This window comes from Scyliorhinus torazame, chromosome 21, assembly GCF_047496885.1.
Source record: "Scyliorhinus torazame isolate Kashiwa2021f chromosome 21, sScyTor2.1, whole genome shotgun sequence".
NCBI classification, from domain to species: Eukaryota; Metazoa; Chordata; class Chondrichthyes; order Carcharhiniformes; family Scyliorhinidae; genus Scyliorhinus; species Scyliorhinus torazame.
In genome coordinates, this window is record NC_092727.1 from 125,579,941 (window position 1) to 125,599,506 (window position 19,566).

General features: G+C 43.6%; 1 protein-coding gene across 10 annotated transcripts in view; it reads right to left on the reverse strand.

The window, feature by feature from the left end:
* Positions 1–19,566, reverse strand: part of arhgap23a (Rho GTPase activating protein 23a) — a 606,368-nt gene that overhangs the window by 10,038 nt on the left and 576,764 nt on the right. For 8 of the 10 annotated variants that reach the window (XM_072487495.1, XM_072487494.1, XM_072487496.1 and 5 more), the window contains 2 exons: positions 19,172–19,277; positions 3,805–3,836 (listed from right to left, as the gene is read on the reverse strand). In XM_072487495.1, the coding sequence (XP_072343596.1) occupies positions 3,805–3,836; positions 19,172–19,277 (138 nt within the window). Of the gene's footprint in view, positions 1–3,804; positions 3,837–10,430; positions 10,456–10,479; positions 11,736–19,171; positions 19,278–19,566 lie in introns of those variants that run through there. The other 2 variants (XM_072487499.1, XM_072487498.1) reach the window with 2 other exon arrangements.

Sequence of the window (19,566 nt, forward strand, 5' to 3'; positions counted from 1 at the left end):
GCCATGCCCATGAAAGGAGGGTGGGGGAGTGCAGGGTGGGTATGAAGGGCCCTCTGGAAGGTTGGGGCCGGGGTGAAGGGTGGTGGTCCTGGTCGGCGGGCCCTAAAGGGAGGGACCCTCAGTGATGGACAGCACGGTAGCATAGTGGTTAGCACTATGGCTTCACAGCGTCAGGGTCCCAGGTTCGATTCCTGGCTTGGGTTACTGTCTATCGCATTCTCTCCGTGTCTGCATAGGTTTCCTCCGGGTGCTCCGGTTTCCTCCCACAGTCCAAATATGTGCAGGTTAGGTGGATTGGCCATGCTAAATTGCCCTTCGGTTAGATGGGGTTGCTGGGTTACGGAGATGGGTTGGAGGTGTGGGCTTGGGTAGGGTGCTCTTTCCAAGAGCCGGTGCAGACTCGATGGGCCGAATGGCCTCCTTCTGCACTGTAAATTCTATGATCCCATAGCAGGGTATGATCACTTGGGTGGGGTAATGCCCAAATGTGTGTGTGGGGGGGCAACATTGCCCATGGGTGGGTGGGACCCATAAGCTCACTTGGACATTGGGGCATCAAATTAGTGGCCCAATCTCTGAGGATCCGGTCTGGCCAGCGGGTTCAGCTCCCCAGTGCTGAAAATAATTCTGGGCAGGATTTGTCGTCTGAACCTGCCGCAAGATCGCCACAGACTGGACGGGGACCATGTAAAGGTCCATTTACCTTGGGTGGGAATATCCGGATGCCGGGCAGGCACGGCCAAAGAGGGCATCTAGGCTAAACCGGTGAGAAACTTCCCAGGGCCCCAAAAAGTGACTGAGGTTAGATAGCGGTGGGGTACTCGCAGACAGGAAACTCCCAGCAAAACCCGCCACAAATTACACTTCAAACATTTTCCATTAGATTGCGCCCTAAAAGCCGGTTTCCAACGTTGTGAAATGCTGATGAATCAAAAACACAGGGATTACAGCCAAATTGTGCACAACGGCAGGGTCATAGATTCAAAGTTACAAACAAGCTTGCGCACCATGGGCTCGATTTAACGGAAAGGTCTCTAAATGTGGTAGCAAGCATGAACTGCTGCAAGCTTCCCAACGGTCAAGCTGGCGAGGCCAACATCAGAATCAAACGTTAATTTGTCCACTTAACTGTCATATTACTTGGAGTAATATATGTTACTCATTTGTTTATACCGAGTTAAACTTAACTTTGATGATGAATACACAAAGTCGTCCAGTGATAACAAATTATTTATTGAGTAACTAATCAATTTACTTGCGAGTTCTTTTCTGCAATACTTTTATTAATGGTCAAATTAAACAAGATAGATTTAGATTAACTATGATTCTTACACTCTACACTCTGATCTTACTATACGTCTGTTCTCTAGCTACAACACATCCAAAGAAGGGCAGGAAACAGCCTGAGCCTGTTTATATACTTCTGTTAGTGTTTCCCTCTCGTGATCATCTGACTGTACTGACTATACATTAACCCCTCATGTATTTACATATGCAGAGATCACTATATTAACCAGGCCTCACGAGCTTCGCGCCTCAAATGACTGTCCCGCCGGCTGATTTGCCGGAACCGCACTCGCCTCTCTCCCCTAAGGGGAGAGGCACGTAAACCGATTCTGCAAAGGTAATCCCACACAGCATGCAGCCATGCCACCAAGGAGACCGACTCCAAGATTTGGGGATGCTGATCTGGCCTGGCTGCTGGACATCATAGCCAGTGCCACCTGGGAGGAAGTGGCAATGGCCTGTCACCACTGCCAACCATGTGCTTGGCACTGCCCCCGGTACCCCGCATGCATGATGTGCACGGCTCACAATGCCCTCTGTGTCCCTGCAGGAGAAGCTGATCCCTATCAGACAGGAGAGGGCCCAGATGGGCAGTAGGGTGCCAGACATCAGAGTCCTCACCCAGTATGAGAAACAGACACTGTAGGTTGTGGGGGTGGACGAGGACAGATCGGTCAGCGATGTCGAGATTGGCCTGAGCCGCAGAGTTGTGTAACCACCGGCCCTCACCCAGACTGGTCACATGTGAGTTGTACATGCCAGCATGTTGATCCTGCCCCCCACTCCCACAGGATCTCCATCCGACGGCACTGGCCCATTAGGGGTGGTTTCCCCAATCCCCCATGCCTCCCAATAGAACGCCACGGAGGAGAGCTCCAAGGATGCCACTGTAATAGTCGCAGCGCAGCTATCAGCCCAACCCTCCACCAGTGCAGAGACACACGCCTCGGTGGGTGAAAGTAGTGGACAGGCTTCTGGGCACAGTCTGGTGAGCACCACACTGTTGTTGATGCACACCAGGTGGAGGTAGGAACATCCAGGCGAGACAGCAGTCGGAGGTCTGTTGGATCCCAGGACCCAGCTGGGTCGCTGTCAGATGCTGAGCCTCTGGACCAGGTTTACCCAGAGCAGATGCAATTGGTAGGATGCAGCCAAAAGATTCAGAGGGAGGATGTCAGTGACACTCCAGCAAGTCCACAGCCAATTAGAAAAGTCCTAAAGACTGAGAGCGCAGGGGATAGCACTGGCAATTCATGGCACAGAGGCCAACACTGCTAGGATGACGACCAGAGTGGAGCAAAACGTATGAGTGCTGGTGTCCAAGGCGTTGCCCAGTCAGTGATGGCCATGGCTGAATGCCTCGGCAGATGTCCCAGTCACCCGGGGACGTGTCCCTGACACAGGTGGGCTTTTCTGAGGCGCTGGGGAACATGTAATAGTCTTAGGTGCGCATTGTCAAGGCACTGAGGAGCATGTTCCATTTGTTGGGGGTGTGTCCTGGTCTCAGGAGAACCTGGCCGGGTTGCTGCGGGGCATGTCTCAGTTTCAGGTGGGCATTGCTGAGGTGCTCCAGAGCATGTCTCAGTCGCTGAGGACCGTGTCCCAGACGCAGGTGGACATTGGTGAAGCTCTGCAGAACGTGGCCCGTTCACAGAGGGACATCATAGAGTCGTTGACACCATAGTGCAGACATTGGGAGCCGTCAGAGGGGGGCATCTGGAGCTCAACAGATTTTTATTTTTTTTTAATAAGTACCCAATTAATTTTTTTCCAATTAAGGGGCAATTTAGCATGGCCAATCCACCTACCCTGCACATATTTGGGTTGTGGGGGCGAAACCCACAAAAACACGGGGAGAATGTGCAAACTCCACAGGAACAGTGACCCGGGGCTGGGATCGAACCTGGGTCCTTGGTGCCATGAGGCAGCAATGTTAACCACTGTGCCACCCTGATCAACAGATTATTAATATGTGATTCTTTGTGAGCTGCTGATGCCACAGCAGAGGATGTTAAAACTATTCCCTGTCCTCCCAAATCAAGTCACAGAAGGACATCTCTTCAGCATATATCAATTTAAATAAAGAGTAATAACATTATCACCCTTATAAAAACAAAACATTGATGAACCAGTTATTAATTCCTCGTAAATGTACTTGTATGATGCATTTTAGTAGTACTTTTTTAAAATCAAGAAAGTCCTCTGAAGAAGAAAGATGCAACACCATCAAAGCTAACAAGAGAAGTAGTGATTAGGCGACACCAACCTAAGGTTTTAAAAGTCTGCAGATTATAGAAGGAAGTGAAGGCATTAAGTTCACAGTTTTGAGCTCCTTGAAAGAATGTTTTAGAGGCAGTGAGATTTGTCTTCGTTTAAATACATTAGGATACATGGTAAAGCTACAGTGCGTCAATTGGCATATTTGAAGCTCAGGAAAAGAGGAATATCCAGGAGACGTAGCCACAGTTGTTGGCAAAATAGTGAATAACTATAGTCTCCAAACATTTTAGTCCTTACCTTAGACTTTGCTGAATCACTAGTGGTTGAATCTGCAAGTTTAAAAAAAACAAATGCGGAGATTAGGGGCTGCTTAGCCTATTAGTTATCACTGTGACCAATATGGTTAACAGTAAGGGTTAAAATCACAGGACAAAACACAGTTGTGTCAACAGGCCACAGATAAAGCAGCACACTGCAACATGGAAATCACAGAATGGCAATGGACTTCAAAATTAAAAGTAATTATTCACATTTTCAGTATTTATTGCTTTGAACAATACAATTGACTACCCCTTAAGATTGGAGAACAAGGTGCAAGAAATTGATCACAAACGGTTGACATTAAGGATGTCAGTTTTTCGTTTGATTATCAGAACCAAACAAAATGTAATTAAGTCACCAAGGAAATTTGAAGAGAGCCATTTTACCACAGTATCCATTAGCTTTCCTCTACAAAGGTTTCCAGCCAAAACAAGAAAATCTGAAAATGCAAATCTCTGACTATGCGCAAGTAACTTTGTTCAACAAAACTCAAATTATTAACTCCAAGACAAACGATCAGCCAAGCACATTAGGAATTACAGGTAGAATACCTCAAATCTGGCAACCTCAGAACCCCAAAAGTCAATGTTGGATTTCAAAACTTGCTGATTTTTTTTTTTTTAAAGTCAGAACTCTCCTTCATTCAATGAATTGGGGACACAATATGGTCTTCTCTCTGGGTCAGGCGAGGTTAAGGTTACCTAAACCACTTGGAGCACGGGGAAAAAAGATCTGGTTTTCGGACGGCGTCAGCTTTCAGGTAGCTGGATCTGAGGTACTTCTACCTGTATTAATTATTAACATAGATATTGCTCATTTGGTGGCTTTGCCATGGAAAATTTACTGAAATTTCATATGTTGAAGGTGAAGGGCACTAGAGCAGTGTGTCACTTCCTGTTATCGACAGCTTGTCACTATTTGGCAACACGGTAGCACAGTGGTTAACATTGTTGCTTCACAGTGCCAGGGATCCTGGTTCGATTCCCGGCTTGGGTCACTGTATATGCAGAGTCTGCACGACCTCCCCATGTCTGTGTGGATTTCCTCTGGGTGCTCCGGTTTCTTCCCACAAGTCCTGACAGACGGCTTGTTAGGTGAATTGGACATTCTGAATTTTCCCTCAGTGTACCCGAACAGGCACTGGAATGTGGCGACTAGGGGCTTGTCACAGTAACTTCATTGCAGTGTTAATGTAAGTCTACTTGTGACAATAATAAAGATTATTATTATTTGGATGAGAAAAGGTCCAGCTGAGAGATTCCCTACTATAATGGTCTGTGGCAAACATCTTTCTTTTCTTTTATGTCTTATATTCACTAGTCCCTTGATAACAGGGTAAATGCATAATCTTCTCCCAATCTCGACTATTATTACGTACATTGACCAATGGAACTGATGTGAGATGCAGCCTTGTTGACTCTCACCTTCCCCTTTCTGTCACCTCTCTATGGGGAAATATCTAGCCTCCATTTGGCCCTCCATTTAATCTCGTCGCAAGGGATTAAATCAGGAGCTTGGCAACAAAGGACTAAATAAGCATCCTCCAACTTGGTCATGAAATGAGTCAGAGCTTCAATTCAATCCATTTCATTATCCAAGGCTTCTTATTCTTTCCTCCCAAACTCAAGATGCTCAGATTTTGAAAGTCTATTCACTAGTACACTCTAGTCGGACACTAGCTTCTGGTTTCCAATCCACCTGATACACTACAGTGAGTCCACAATGTGCAGTATAATGATGCCATACAGAACATTTCCAAGTGAATAAACACTCCTGCTGCTGATCTGTTCACTGTTTTTAGGCAACTAAATCTCATTGTTGACATTGATTGCTGAGAAAAGGTGTTTGCCTCTGCCCCGAGCTGGACTTTAACTGAAGCATGAAGAAACAAACGGCAGGACCAAGTGCTATTGCCGCTCACGGTGAATGGCCAAACCATCTGGTAGATCTTGTTTGAGATGAAATATTCAGAAGAATCACTAGAAATCAGAATATTGTTCCCATTAATACACTTAGTGCCTATGGATTATAGATGAACTATTCATTCAGAAAAATAAAACCGTAAGAATGCACTTATACGATTTAAATAATTTTTGTCTTGGATAATGTAACACTTTCCATTTCTTACACCCAGTGTTATCAAGAAGTACTCCCAGGTTAGATATTACAGTTAAATAGAGGTAAACATCCATCTGCTGTTCCCTATTCTAACTGTACATCAGCCCTAAACAGAAGAGAACATATTATGCTGATATGCTACTTTCCATTTCCCAGATGTGCCATCTTTTTTGAATGAGACTGCCAATTTAGTGCAGACTTGGGCATTTCTGTGCCATTCCCACCAGCAATTGGACTGTCTGCTCAAAACTTATTTAACATTGGAGTTTTACAGAAAGAGGAGAATTTTGTTTTATCAGTCGAAGATGGATTCAAACTCAGTTCCTGGAAGAAAATCAATGTCGTAACAACCAGCTAGTTCACTAGGTTTTAATACAAACATAAATTTAAAATTCCTATTTAAATTAATTTTCTATTTATATAACAACTTCATGGCATTAGTTGAAGATACTTACCTCAGTATGGATCTTTACCAATTCCCAATTCTCAATGAACTATAAAATTCAACCTAACAATTTCTTAGAAAAGAATGGGGCCAAGTATAAACTGTATAAATGCAGTAACTATCTCTAATCACAGCATAAAGTTATAAGACATTTTACTGAGTCAGCAGGCTGTTACTATACTGCATGGGTAGGGTGAGAATTTATGTATGGGAATATTTTTCAGAGCAATAATATTCCGATTTGTTTGCCATTTTGAAAGGTACTGCTTAAAATATAATGTATTTTTGCAGTAAGCAATAAAGAAATGAGCAGCTGCTTAAAATGGCTAATGTAGTATTTTAATATTTTACACAGGTCTAACAAGGACATTACACTATAAGACATGACTTCTTTGGGCATAAAATATTTTATACACCCTCCATTTTTAACTGTATCATTTAACTTCTCAATGCACAAGTTTCATTAACATTAGTATTTTTAACATTTATTTTTGTCACTTTTAAGTCTGTGGCCGCCACAAGAGAAACCAGGGCAATTCACCTACTGACTTTTTATGTTCATATATTCCTTCATGTGGTCCTTTCTGCAGGGAGCCTTCACTCGACAAACTAACCAAGATCAGAGACCCACCATCATCATTTGAATTTTACTGTACCACAATAGAATTTTAAAAGGTTTATTTTTCACAGAAGAATCCATCTATTGGCAAGTTGCCTTTTTAAACTGCTCATTTGTTAGTTAACGCAAATATTATTTCAAGTGTAGAGGATCCAAAGTTAGGCAATTAACTGTTGAGTCACAGGAAGCAAAGCTGCTGCCAGAACCAAAATTGTTAATATTGAGACTTCACGCAGCAAGCAAGGACAGAATGGACTGAAGTATGAAACGTGGAGAAATTATGCAATTATGGCAGAGTGTAAACTATATACATTTTTTAAACAAACTTAAAAAACTGAAATTGCACAGTACTATAAACCCACATCTCTTTAAACAAGTTGGCTTAAGTAATCAAATTACATTTTTGAACACCCTTCAAAAGTAGAGTAAAATATTCTACTCCATTACCTTTTCCTTAACTGCATGTTTGCTATCTTGGATAAGAACAAAGGACTCGACCCAACTGCCACTCTACGCCTGAAAAGCAGCACGGCGCGGCGCAGCGTGGCTGATAGAAGCCGGGAGATCCCGCTCCCAGAATCAACCGGCTCGTAATGCCTCACGAGACTTAAAGCAATATTCTTGGTGTGGCTCCTCTATCTCATGGACTCATTTGGGATCCACTGCATGTCTCAAGGTTTTGGGCTTGCACATCTTTTTGAGGTTCCCTAGGCAGCACTGCACAGTGATTGCTGTGAAGTTTTTTGGCACCACATTGTTGACATGGTCTGCCACCCAGTTGTGCTTTTCTTTTCTTGCCCTTTTGTTGCTTTAGGAGCTGGACTGTTGTGCTTGCTCTGTACCATGGTTTAACTTTGTCACACAAAATGGATCGGTTTTTCTGGCGGGCCTCCAATTGTCTGACGATTTGTGATGAAAGTCAGACTTTCTTTAGATTGCAGTACATCCGAAAGAATATCAGCTACACCCATTACTATTCAGTCTCTTATGAGCTTCGACTTAAGGTCACCATACACTTCAGCCAATCTACATAACAAACTTTATGAGTCTACCGGTCCACCGTGCTTTTGGACTCTCTTGTTAAATTTTGCTCCAAAGTTTTATTTATTCTTCAGTTAAAATGGCGCCAAGGGACATCATGATCTCTTCAAAGTTATCAAAAGATTCATTTATTCCTTGTCTGGCAAATGTGTTGTCAGCTATTGGACCTACTGAATATGATGTGTATTCACTTGTCCAGCTTCTATTTTCTTATTCGAGCCCGGTTCTTAAAAATATTCTTCTCCATAACGTCCAATTTTACACAGAGTGTGGATCTCCCATCTGCCTTAATTGGTCTGGTAGTGTTGATTTTCCCTCCATGGCTGTTTTCAGCACAGGAGAATACAGATTTTATTTTAATTTTTAAATGGTGTAGCAGTAATCACTTATTTTTCTTACTGCGCTTATCAGGCTGTGATGGGCTCCCCTGTCGCTGTTATGGACCAATTTTAAATTTCAGCGATTCTGCAAAAAATCTTCTGATCAAATTGCTTTGGCCAGCTCATTGTTTTCCTAAGCTTGGAAAACAGAATTGAAGTTGATTTTTTGTCCTGACTTCTCTTCAAAAACATTTTCTTCCATAGTGTTATCGCACCAATTCTGGATCCGGAATGCAGCGTTCTTCAAATGTGCTCGTTAAAACAATCTGCTGGGGTTGCCTGGTTCGTGTACCGGAATTTAAAAGCATAATTCAGCCTTTCTTTTGGTGATTGCACACATTCTTGCGATCTGGGTAGGTCTTTTGACTCTGCTTTTGATTGGGTCTCACAACAGACCTTCACGTGCTCTGCAGGAGATCTTTTACACTGCACAGAAACTTCTCCTGCCCTTCAGCCTCCAAGCCTGGAATGGAGCTTCTTTGGTGAGCTCCAGCTGTTTATTTTAAGTTTTTAAGTTAGGCTCACTTCTCAGGTCAGATTGCAATTTCTTTACTTCTTCCTTCTTAGAGACTTTGGGATCCTTCTCCCGCTACCACCATTTTGTAAGATTGCATGTTATCTCATGAAGAGGTCTAGAGGCTTTTATGGTTGAACTATAACTGTTTATTAATAACACAATTATGTATGTATATATTAATATACACAGGATACAGTCCTGACTAGGTGCTATCTTCATGTTGACTTCTGCCACACTTACAATTACACTCTTCTACACCATGTAACTCTCTACATCATAATGGTTCCCCAGTCCCACATTAACTCTTACAGTTCTGAACACACTTACCACTACATTTCTCATTGATTACATGCACCACCTTAATGTGATTCATGATATCAATAACATGGATCTCATTAGCTGAAGCAGCACTCCTTGCAGCAAGTAGATCCATTCAAATGTCAAGATTCACATAGCTACACAAGGTCCTTCAATGCAATTATCTGCATGTTTTATGTTATTAGTAACACAGCATGTATTCGGTTTGTTCCGGTTTGTACCAAGACCTGAGGAAGAGAATTTTGGGGCATCTCAATAATAAATAACCCTATAATTCCAATTGTATAGTTTACACTCTGCATGAGATGGCAACTGTAATTGTCGTCATAAGTAAGAGGGGAGATGACACGTGTTCTGGAACATAATCTGGTACACCACCAGCATCATCCAAACTATAAAGAGCACTGACAATCATCTGAGTTTTGGTCATGGCAATGGAAAGTATTGTCAGATACAACTGTGAGCAATTGTGACTATGCATGCAAGAAAAATAAAAAGGTTTTATGAAGCATATATGCTGCATTAGATTTTTGGGTGAGTGGTGGGGTACTGGAGGAGGAGGGGGAAATAAAGAATTATGGCATTTCATTTTCTGCCTGTCAAAAATGAAAATTGAAATTCCACAGCGAAATAATTAATTAAATGGTAATCATGGTATAAGTTACATGGGCAATGGTTTGTTTCAATTGTTTTACTGATTAAATAGGTGTTATTTTTGGATAGTGTGAATCACAGAACCTCAAGCATCAAGTCAGTCGCATGTGTCCATGAGTTGTACACTGCATAAAGTTAACCTGCAGCTTTAGGAAAACACTTCCATTTGAGACAATTCCCAATCAGGCCAAAGTTTAGAATTTTAGATGGATTACTTCAATGAATTGCACAAGTGCTATGCTTCTATTAAAATCTTACCTATATAACTGAGAATGATACTCGATGGGGCATAAACTTTGTAAAACCAGACATTATTTAGCAAATTCTGGTGAAAATAAATCTATATGTAATTGTAAAGACATGTCAGTTGATGCTCTTTATTAATTTGTTAACTGGGGTGCACACAGATGTTGCAGATCACGCACTAACACGAGACAAATGTACTCCCCCAACATAACAAACATATGTTTCTTTTGAACTCAACAATGCAACAGAGGAACCAAACCATACCCAGTTTATTTCTCCACGAGGTCCGCTTTAGGAATAAGAGACAGTAGAAAGATTTTAACGAAATAGCCAACAGAGAGAGGAAATTGAAAACAAGATTTTTAAAAAATCAGCCAAGACCCCTTCATCTCATCATCTTTATCACTTTTGTGCATTTGAAAATTAAGACTTCAGCACTGTTGCATTTAATGAGCTAATTGCACAGTTAAAATACCTTTAATATCTTTAAACAAATTAATCATAGTTTATTAAAACATTTCCTAAGTAACGCAAATTCCTATTTAGGTTCTTTTTAAGTTGAGGTGCGGAGTCTTCTACCAATACACATTTATAATGTTTCGAGAGGTGTTCCTGCTTGACCCACCTACTGCTTTTTCCTTATTTCCACTGCAAGTGCCCACACTTACCTATCCTCCCTCACAATAGTTGCAACCACATTAAGCAATATGCGCTCCATCCTATGTCTGATCATCCTATGTATTTTGTTCTCAAGAATTACTAACCATGTAGAGATTCTACTTTAAATTATAGAAACTTCTAAATGAATGGACTGAAAATGGGGTATAATACTGTAGTGGCTATGTTACTGAACTAATAATCCAGAGATGTGGATGAATATTGTAAAGAACGCGAGTTCTAATCCCTCAGCAGTTTGAGAATTTGTATTACATTTTTGAGAATCTGTAAAGTGACCATGAAGTGTCTAATTGTCATAAAAACCCAGCTGGTTTACTAATGCCCTTCAGTGGCCTGTATGTAACTCCACATTAATAAGGTTCACCTTAACTGTCCACTAATGCAGCCCAGAGTGCCACTCAGCTTTATCTAGAGATAGGCAATAAATTCTGGTTTTGACACTGACACCCACATCTAGAGAATAAGTAAAATTTCAGAATTTGCTGCCTCGTCTTGTTATTCAGACCTCCAGAACAACTATTGTCAAAGGCACATGTCTCCAATATCACATTAATATAAAATACACTCTACTTGCAGGATTTTGGCATGTTTTACATCTTTTTAAAGATGCTATGTAAATGCAAGTTGTTTAGAACAACATTCAAATATGGAAAAAAAAAACGTGACTTTACAGTTATTTGTTTCACAAAGTGATAAAACATGATGGAGATTTACAGAGTCATTCATTAGCAGAGAAAAACCTATTAGAAGAACATATGTTGGAGAAAACCTAAAAGGAACACACACAAAATAAATAAAGAACAGCGCCTGTTTGATGCAATCATTTTCAAATCATGGTATAACCCATCTCTGGACAGCCTGAATGTTCATCGGTCACCATACCACATTCTGCTGAAAATGTATAATGTTGGTTTCAATTATCAGAATTACTTAAATGAACAAATGGGTTTAAAAAAATTACTCTTGTATAATAATTTATATCAAACTATGAATTATATCACATGCAGTGCCATTATCATGAATCATTTTTCATGTAAACATCAGTTCTCCAAATATTTCCTTTGAAAATATATTTTGACAATAATGTTCAAAGCATTAACCACCTAGACCCCAGAAAACAATGAATACGAATATCACCTCTAGCTAAAATTGAATCAATGCCAGAATTATGAAGGGTGTTGTTCTCTATGCATGCTATGTATGATCATTCCACTCTGCACAATTTTGATTCAGGTACTGACATCCACTTTCACAGTTATCAGAGGAAGGAGCGGGTCCTGGAGTGGGCCAAGAAGAATCGTTACATTGATTGGGAAGGGCACACGGTGCGCATCTATCAGGATATTAGTGCCGAGCTGGTGAAACGGCAGGCGACCTGTAATAAGGCAAATGCGGTGCTGTACAACAAGGGTGTGCAGTTTGTGTGGTGTATCCAGCGAGACTGAGGGTTTGATAGACTCAAAGGATCACTACTTTGACACGCCGGAGTAGGCGGAGGCCTTCGTCAAGGATAAGGACTGGGCCAGGTTTGAGGAGAGCTGGTGGGGTTTTGTATGTGAAAGTCCGGACGGGTTAGTTGTAAATAGTGCAATATATTGGGCTGGTTTCTGTCAAGCCCACCGCAAAATCGCCATGGACGGGACGCCGACTATGTAAAGGTCCATTGATCTCGGGCGGGAGTTTCCAGTCGCTGGGTGGCCGCGGCCAAAGAATCCCGCCCATTATGTTATTTCTTGGTTCTTCCTTTTAATGGAGGTTGATGGGGAGATTTTTCTTGAGGCTAGGGTCATGGGGGATGGTAAAGCAGGTGGATTGATATGGTAATTAGAGGGAAAGAGGACCATGATGAGGATGCTGGGATTTGGACAAGGGAGTAGGAAGGATGGGCTAGGGAGATGGTGTTGCTGGCCTTTTGTGGCCGTGTTTTGAGTGAGACCTGGGGGGGGGGGCGGGGGGGCTTGCTAGCACTAAGGCGTGGGCTAGTGAACAGGAGTGGTGTGGAGGGAGGGGCTGAGACTTGTTGGGCTAGTTTGGTGAGGCTCGATGCGTCTAGAATGTTTGTTTGGGAGGGAGACAGGTGAGGCGGCAGGCAGTCTGCCAGCTTGGGGGGGTTGGGAAGACGGTGGTAGGGAGCTAACAGTGACCAGGGGATTTTCTTTGTTCCAAACATTGGGTGGGGCAGGTGGCCATCGGGTCTAGGAACTGGTGGTTAAGCTATGACGCATCACAGTGGTAATGGCTGACTCGAGGGTGAGGGGCCACCAACAAGGTTAGTCACCTGGAATGTATGAGGCCTGGGGGGGACGGGGGGGGGGGGGGGACGACACAATTTAAAGAATTTGGGAGCCAACATGGTGTTTTTACAAGAAACCCATTTGCGGGTACGGACCAGATAAGCTTGGGTGAATCAAATGTTTCACTCGGGCTTTGATAGCAGGGCCCGGGGGGGTGGCGATTTTAATCAATAAGAGGGTCAGGTTTCGGGCGGAGAGGGTCTTAGCTGATCAGGCGGGACGGTATGTGATGGCATACTGGAGGGAAGCCGTGGTCGTAGTGTATGGCCCGAACTGGGGTGACATATTGTTTATGCCAGAGGCAGTGGTAGAGGCGGGTACGATTTTGTCTTTTAAAAAGCAGTTAGACAGTTACATGGACAGGGTGGGCATTAGGGATATGGGCCAAATGCAGGTAAGTGGGACTAGCTTATTGATAGAAACTGGGCCGAAGGGCCTGTTCCATTGCTGTAAACATCTACGACTCTATGAAATGGTTGCTGGCTACAGTACCGGGTCTTGACACCCTACAATTGATTTTGGGGGTGTGATAAGAACTGTGTGCTGGAGCCGAAGGTGGATCGTTCCAGACTTAAGTCATTGGTCCCGGTTGGGACGGTGAAGGTATTGTCTGCATTTGCGCATCCTGGGGAGAAGGAGTTCTCGTTCTTTTCCTCTGCACACAAGGCGTATTCAAGGATTGATAATTTTATTATGAAATGGACTCTTCTTGTTGGGAGGTAGAAAGTTGAGTAGTTGGCGGTGGTGTTATTTCAGACCATGCCCCACATTGGGTGGACCTGGTGTTGGAGGTCAGTCGGGTGCGTAGTAGGGGGTGGCGATTAGACGCAGGGCTGTAGTCTGACTTGGGGTTCTGTGTGAGGACGTCAAGGGCCATACGGGAGTATGTAAAGCATAACGATAACAGGATGGTCTCGTCCTCAACTTTGTGGGAGGTGCTGAAGGCGGTGATCAGAGGAGAGATCGTAGCATATATGGCACATGTGGACGGGGATGCAAGGGAGGAGCGACAGAAATTGGTGGATGAGATTCTAGGGGTGGATCGAAGATATGGGAGGGGCCCAACCTGGAAATCTTGATGTGCAGGAAAAAAATTGCATATGCAGTTTGACCTGCTGTCCACAGACAGGGCGGTGCGCCAACTGAGGCGGGCGAAAGGGGCGGTATAGAAGTGTGAGGAGAAGGTCAACGGCTCTTGGCTCACCATCTAAGCTGCAGGAGGCAGCTAGGGAGATTGTTCAGGTTAGGGATTAGGCGGGTAGGCTGGAGTCTGTCCCGGATGAAGTGTTTAGGGCCTTTTATGAGAGGTTGTATAGGTCGGAGGCGCTGGAGGAGAAATGGGGAATGGCAGGGTTCCTGGGGCATTTTGAGTTTTCTAAATTGGTGGAGAAATTGCGGGAGGACATGAAGACTCCACTGGGCTTGGAGGACATTTAGATACCATTGCGGCACATGCAGGCAGGGAAGGCACCGAGGTCGTATGTGTTCCTGGTGCAATTTTATAAGTTTTAGGATCAGTTGGGTCTGTTGTTGCTGAGCATGTTTAGGGACTCTTCGGCAAGGGGCGCCCTCCTGGAGACACTGGTGCAGGCGTCTATCTCTCTGCTCCTGAAAGAGGATAAGAACCCCACAGAGTGTGGGTCGTATTTGCCTATCTTCATGTTGAATTTGGATGTCGTTATTGGCCAAGGTGTTGGCTTTAAAGCTTGCCTTCTGGAGGTTGTAGAGGAAGACCAGACTGGGTTTGTGAAGGGTTGGAGGTTGTCGGCCAATGTGAGGCAGTTGTTGAATGTAATGCTTACTCCTGGGGCCAGGCCGGAATCGGAAATAATCGTATCATTGGATGCAGAGAAGACATTCGGCTGGGTTGGGTAGGGGACCTTATTGCAGTATTGGAGAAGTTTGGGTTTGGTCCTGGGTATGGCTGCTTTTTGCGGCCCCGTTTGCTACCGATTGTACCAGCACCATGAGCTTGGGGTCTTTCCGATTGCATCGGCGTACGAGGCAGGGGTGTCCAGTGCCGCCCTTGTTGTTTGCGTTGACAATTGAGCCATTGGCCACTGTTTTGAGGGCCTCGAATGTGTGGAGTGGGATTGTTAAAGGGGGAGTGCAACATATGATATTATTATATACAAACGATTTGCTGCTGTATGTGAGGGACCCGGGGTCATCCATAGGAAATATTATGGGTATTTTGCAGCTTCAGCGCTTTCTCCGGTTACAAGCTGAATATAGGGAAGAACGACACACACATGTTCTGGTTCTATACCAGCTGGTGGGCTTTTTGAGGTCCTTTTTTAGCACCATGTCGGCAATCCTAAATATTGAGCTAGAGCTCTGTCCTTTGGTGGCTATCCTTGGGGTTTCAGATGTGCCAGAGCTGCCAACAGCGACGTCTCCAACCTCCACGGGTGGTGCTGTGAGAGGCCCAACCCCACTTCCAAATCCACACAATGTAGAGCATGAATACCCCTAACCCCACCACTCCCAGCAGCAGGTCCTACCAACCACAAAGAAATCGATCCTAGAATATACTTGATGTACCTGAGAAGAAAGAAAAATCCTTCTCATCTGGGTAAAATCCTCCACAGGTCTGCTCCCCCCATCTGCTCCATGAAGGTCAAATGTACCTTTGCCACCCCGTAGCCTCATAGCCTTAAGCTTCGACTTAACCAATCGAGGATCCAATACACAGTGAAAGTCCTCTCCCAGGATTAGCTGGTGTGAGTCCAAATCGGGGATCAATGACAGTAACTTTTTGATAAAAGCTGCGTCACCCAGTTTGGGGCATATACATTGACCAGTACCACCGGGCACTTGCCAACAAGCCACTAACCATAACATATCCACCATTTGGATCTGTCAAAATCCCGGGTCATATCCTGAATGAAACACTTGCTCCACCCAACCTTTCCGCAACCTTAACTGATCACTAACTTGCAAATGGGTCTCCTGCAACAGCACCACACAGCCTTCAAACTCCTAAGGTGCACAAACACCCTAGATCTCTTTACCAGTCCACTCAGCCCCTCACGTTCCATGTGACCAGCTGGATGGGGGGTCGTTTAGCCGCCCCCCCATAACCAGGGTAAGCCGTTCCTTCCCTGTGAGGCAGTCCAGCAACCTCTCAAGGAGAGCCGACACCAGGCCCACCTAAAATGGCTGCCATATCCCCCAACACTACCAAAAAAAGAACACTCTTCAACCACCATCCAAAAACTAACCCCCAACACCACACCCAACCAGCCAAGCAAGCATCGACCAGGCAACCACGGACTCCCCCATCATCGCCCCCCCTGAATCCTACCCAACATGAAAACAAAATACCTAAGCTCATACTTACGACTTACTTTATGAAACCAAAATACCTAAGCTCATACTTAAAAGTCCCATATGAGCTGCAGCTATCCCCATCCCTTCGCTGCCGTTAACTATTTTAGCTAGCTGGGTTGCCCCCACGGAGTACTATTCATCAAAATTCGCAAATACCAACCAGCCCCCTGCCCAAATCCAACTTTATTATCTCCAAAGAGAGAAAAAACACAAAATGAAACATGAATAATAATCAACACCCCTCCCTCCAATTCCCACAATAACATTCCCCATTAAAAAACAACTCCAAAACCTCCCAAGAAACACCCCATCGATGACCAGAAATCACCCACCTCGCCTCCATACAAACATCACCCAACCAATATTAAAAAACATTAATCTCAACCCCAGTCCATTTCTCTCCACGAGCACTTTGATCTCCTCTGGAGTCTAAAGTAATAGTCTCTATTTTTGTAAGTCACACAGAGGCACTCGAGGTGAACCACACCAAATCAAACCTTACTGTAATACAACACAGCAGTCTTGGCTTTATTAAATGCAGCACACCTCTTGGACAGCTCCGCTCCAATGTCTTGATAAATTCTCACCGCATGGCCCTCCCATCTGCAATCACTATGATCCTTTGCCCACCATAAAACTCTTTCTTTGGCCTAAAAGCTGTGGTAGCACACGATGATTGCATGTGGTGATTCGCCTGCAAAGAGCCTCTACCTCAATAACCTGTAGGCATAATCCAGCTCGGGGGAGGGGGTGCATTTCCCCCTCACCCAACATCTTCCAAAACAACTGTGGCATGAACTTTGTCGATCTCGGGCCCTCTGACAACGCAACCAAAAAGTTCTGTCTACAACACCATTTTCGAACTTGGCCACCTTGTCTTTTAATACTTTGTTATCGGCCACCACCCGTACCATCTCCCCTTCCAGGTCGGTGATCTGATCACTCTGCCTAGACAGAGCTACTCCCACAGCTACAGGTACTCATACAAAGAACCTGCACCGTCACCACCTCATCAACCTTAGCCAAGGCCATTCGAATCGAGGATACCGTCACCTCAATCGCCCCCCACCCGAGACCTCCTGCCCTAATTTCTGGAGCTCCACCATTAAGATCTCTACAGTTAGTGGAGTGGACCCTGATACTGCAGCAGCCTCCACCATTTTATTTTGAGACCAAACTCTCGAAGCTTCCAAACTCAACGCTAATTATTTCTTTTTCTGCTGCCTGATCCAGTATCTATTGGGTCTCCCCTTGATGTGGGACATTTAACCCATCACTAAAAACAGACTTTAGCCCAATGTTCCGGGCAAAAAGGTCTTAAATAAAGTTCTCTAGCGGGAGCCACCTCATGTGCGAATTCTTCCCTACATGTCCCTACCGGAAGTCTCTTTCAAGTGGTATTCAACATGGAGGAGCACTGATTCATCAACTGAGGGAGAGCAGTAGGAACTAATCAGCAAGAGGTTTCCATGCCCATGTTTGACCTGAGTCCATGAGACTTCACACGGTCCAGAATCAATCTTGAAGACTCCCATGATCACCCCTTCCATCTATATATTTTACTGTGTTGCCAACTTGGCTCTGTCCTGCTGGTGGGATAAGACATACCCAGGGTTGGTGAAGGAGAAGTCTGAAACAATGGCTATATGGTGTGATTCGGGAGTATGTCTGTGCCAGGTTGTTGCTCGACCAGTCTGTCCAACAGTTCTCCCAACTGGTTGGGAACTGACTATTTTATTAGGCATACATTGTTTAGTGAACTTGAATGTTGGTCTATTCCCAAAGACTTCAGGAAATATTTGAAGACCACATATGAACATTCCAATAACAGGCAATATATTAAAATTTTATAGTTTGATCTGTTTGTTTGAGTGAACCATTTGTCAACGTACTCTGTCGATTATTCTTTTTTTGTCTACTATGTACGTACTGTGTACGTTCCCTTGGTCGCAGAAAAATACTTTCCACTGTACTTCGGTACATGTGACAATAAGTCAAATCTAATTGCAGCAATTTGTTAGAAGCACCACCTATTTAGTAAACAGGGTAGGTAAGCTCGGATTTACTTAGAAATTGACATTTTCATACAAAGTACCTGTATGCGAACATCAAGTCAAGTTAGGCATGGTTCGCGTAGAATCTTTGCAGAATGTGTTAAAAAATGTTATGCCATGTATATCAATTAAAGGAGTGTGCTCCTGTCTTTTCTGAGTAGCTTTCGAGATCTTGTTGATGTATCCAGTTAATATGAATACATAATGAAAATAAGCTATCATAAATGGAAACAGATCCCTATATTGTTTGGGCAGTGCTATTAAAAACTAAGGAAATTCCCCATTGAAATTTGAGAATGAAGTCTACTCCTCAGCACAAAACAGTGAGGTGCCACCCTAGAATTCAAGCTGATATTGAACTCAAGTGATCAACATTCTAATTAGTATAAGCTTTTCACAGTAACTTCATTTGAAGCCGACTTGTGACAATAAGCGATTTTCATTTTCATTTCATTTCATATTATTCAGTTACTTTGCTTATACAATCATCAAAATAAAATAAAAAGTTCAAAAGGAAATGTCTTGAAGCTATTTTGAATTCTTTCCAGGGCATACACACATCTCAGATCTGATATATTCTGCTTTACACCTTGACACATCAATTTAGAAGGGTCAGACCTATACAGTACTAAAGAGTTTCTATTACCTGAGATATCCCCTGGTGCTCCTCCTGTTCTTCCAATGTTTGACAGCAGATGGTCTATGTTTGGTACTGGCTGTAACTCTGTACTATCTACATGGTCAACTGGAGCCTAGAACATCAAAATACATTTTAAAGAATGTATTTGCTACAGTACAACATTGGCTACACTTCCAAAGTACTTAATCGGCTGTAAAACACTTTGAGACATCTGGTGGTTGTGAAAAGCACGATACAAATGCAAGTCTTTCTTTTTCAATGTTTAAAACATTGTTTCTTGGTTGTAAATATTTACACCAGTCTGAACAAGGGTACTTGCATTCATATGTCTTGGGTCAGTCAGAATAGTAAAGTTAGATGCAAATTTCTCTGCAATAAAAATATTTGGTGCTCAAGAAGTG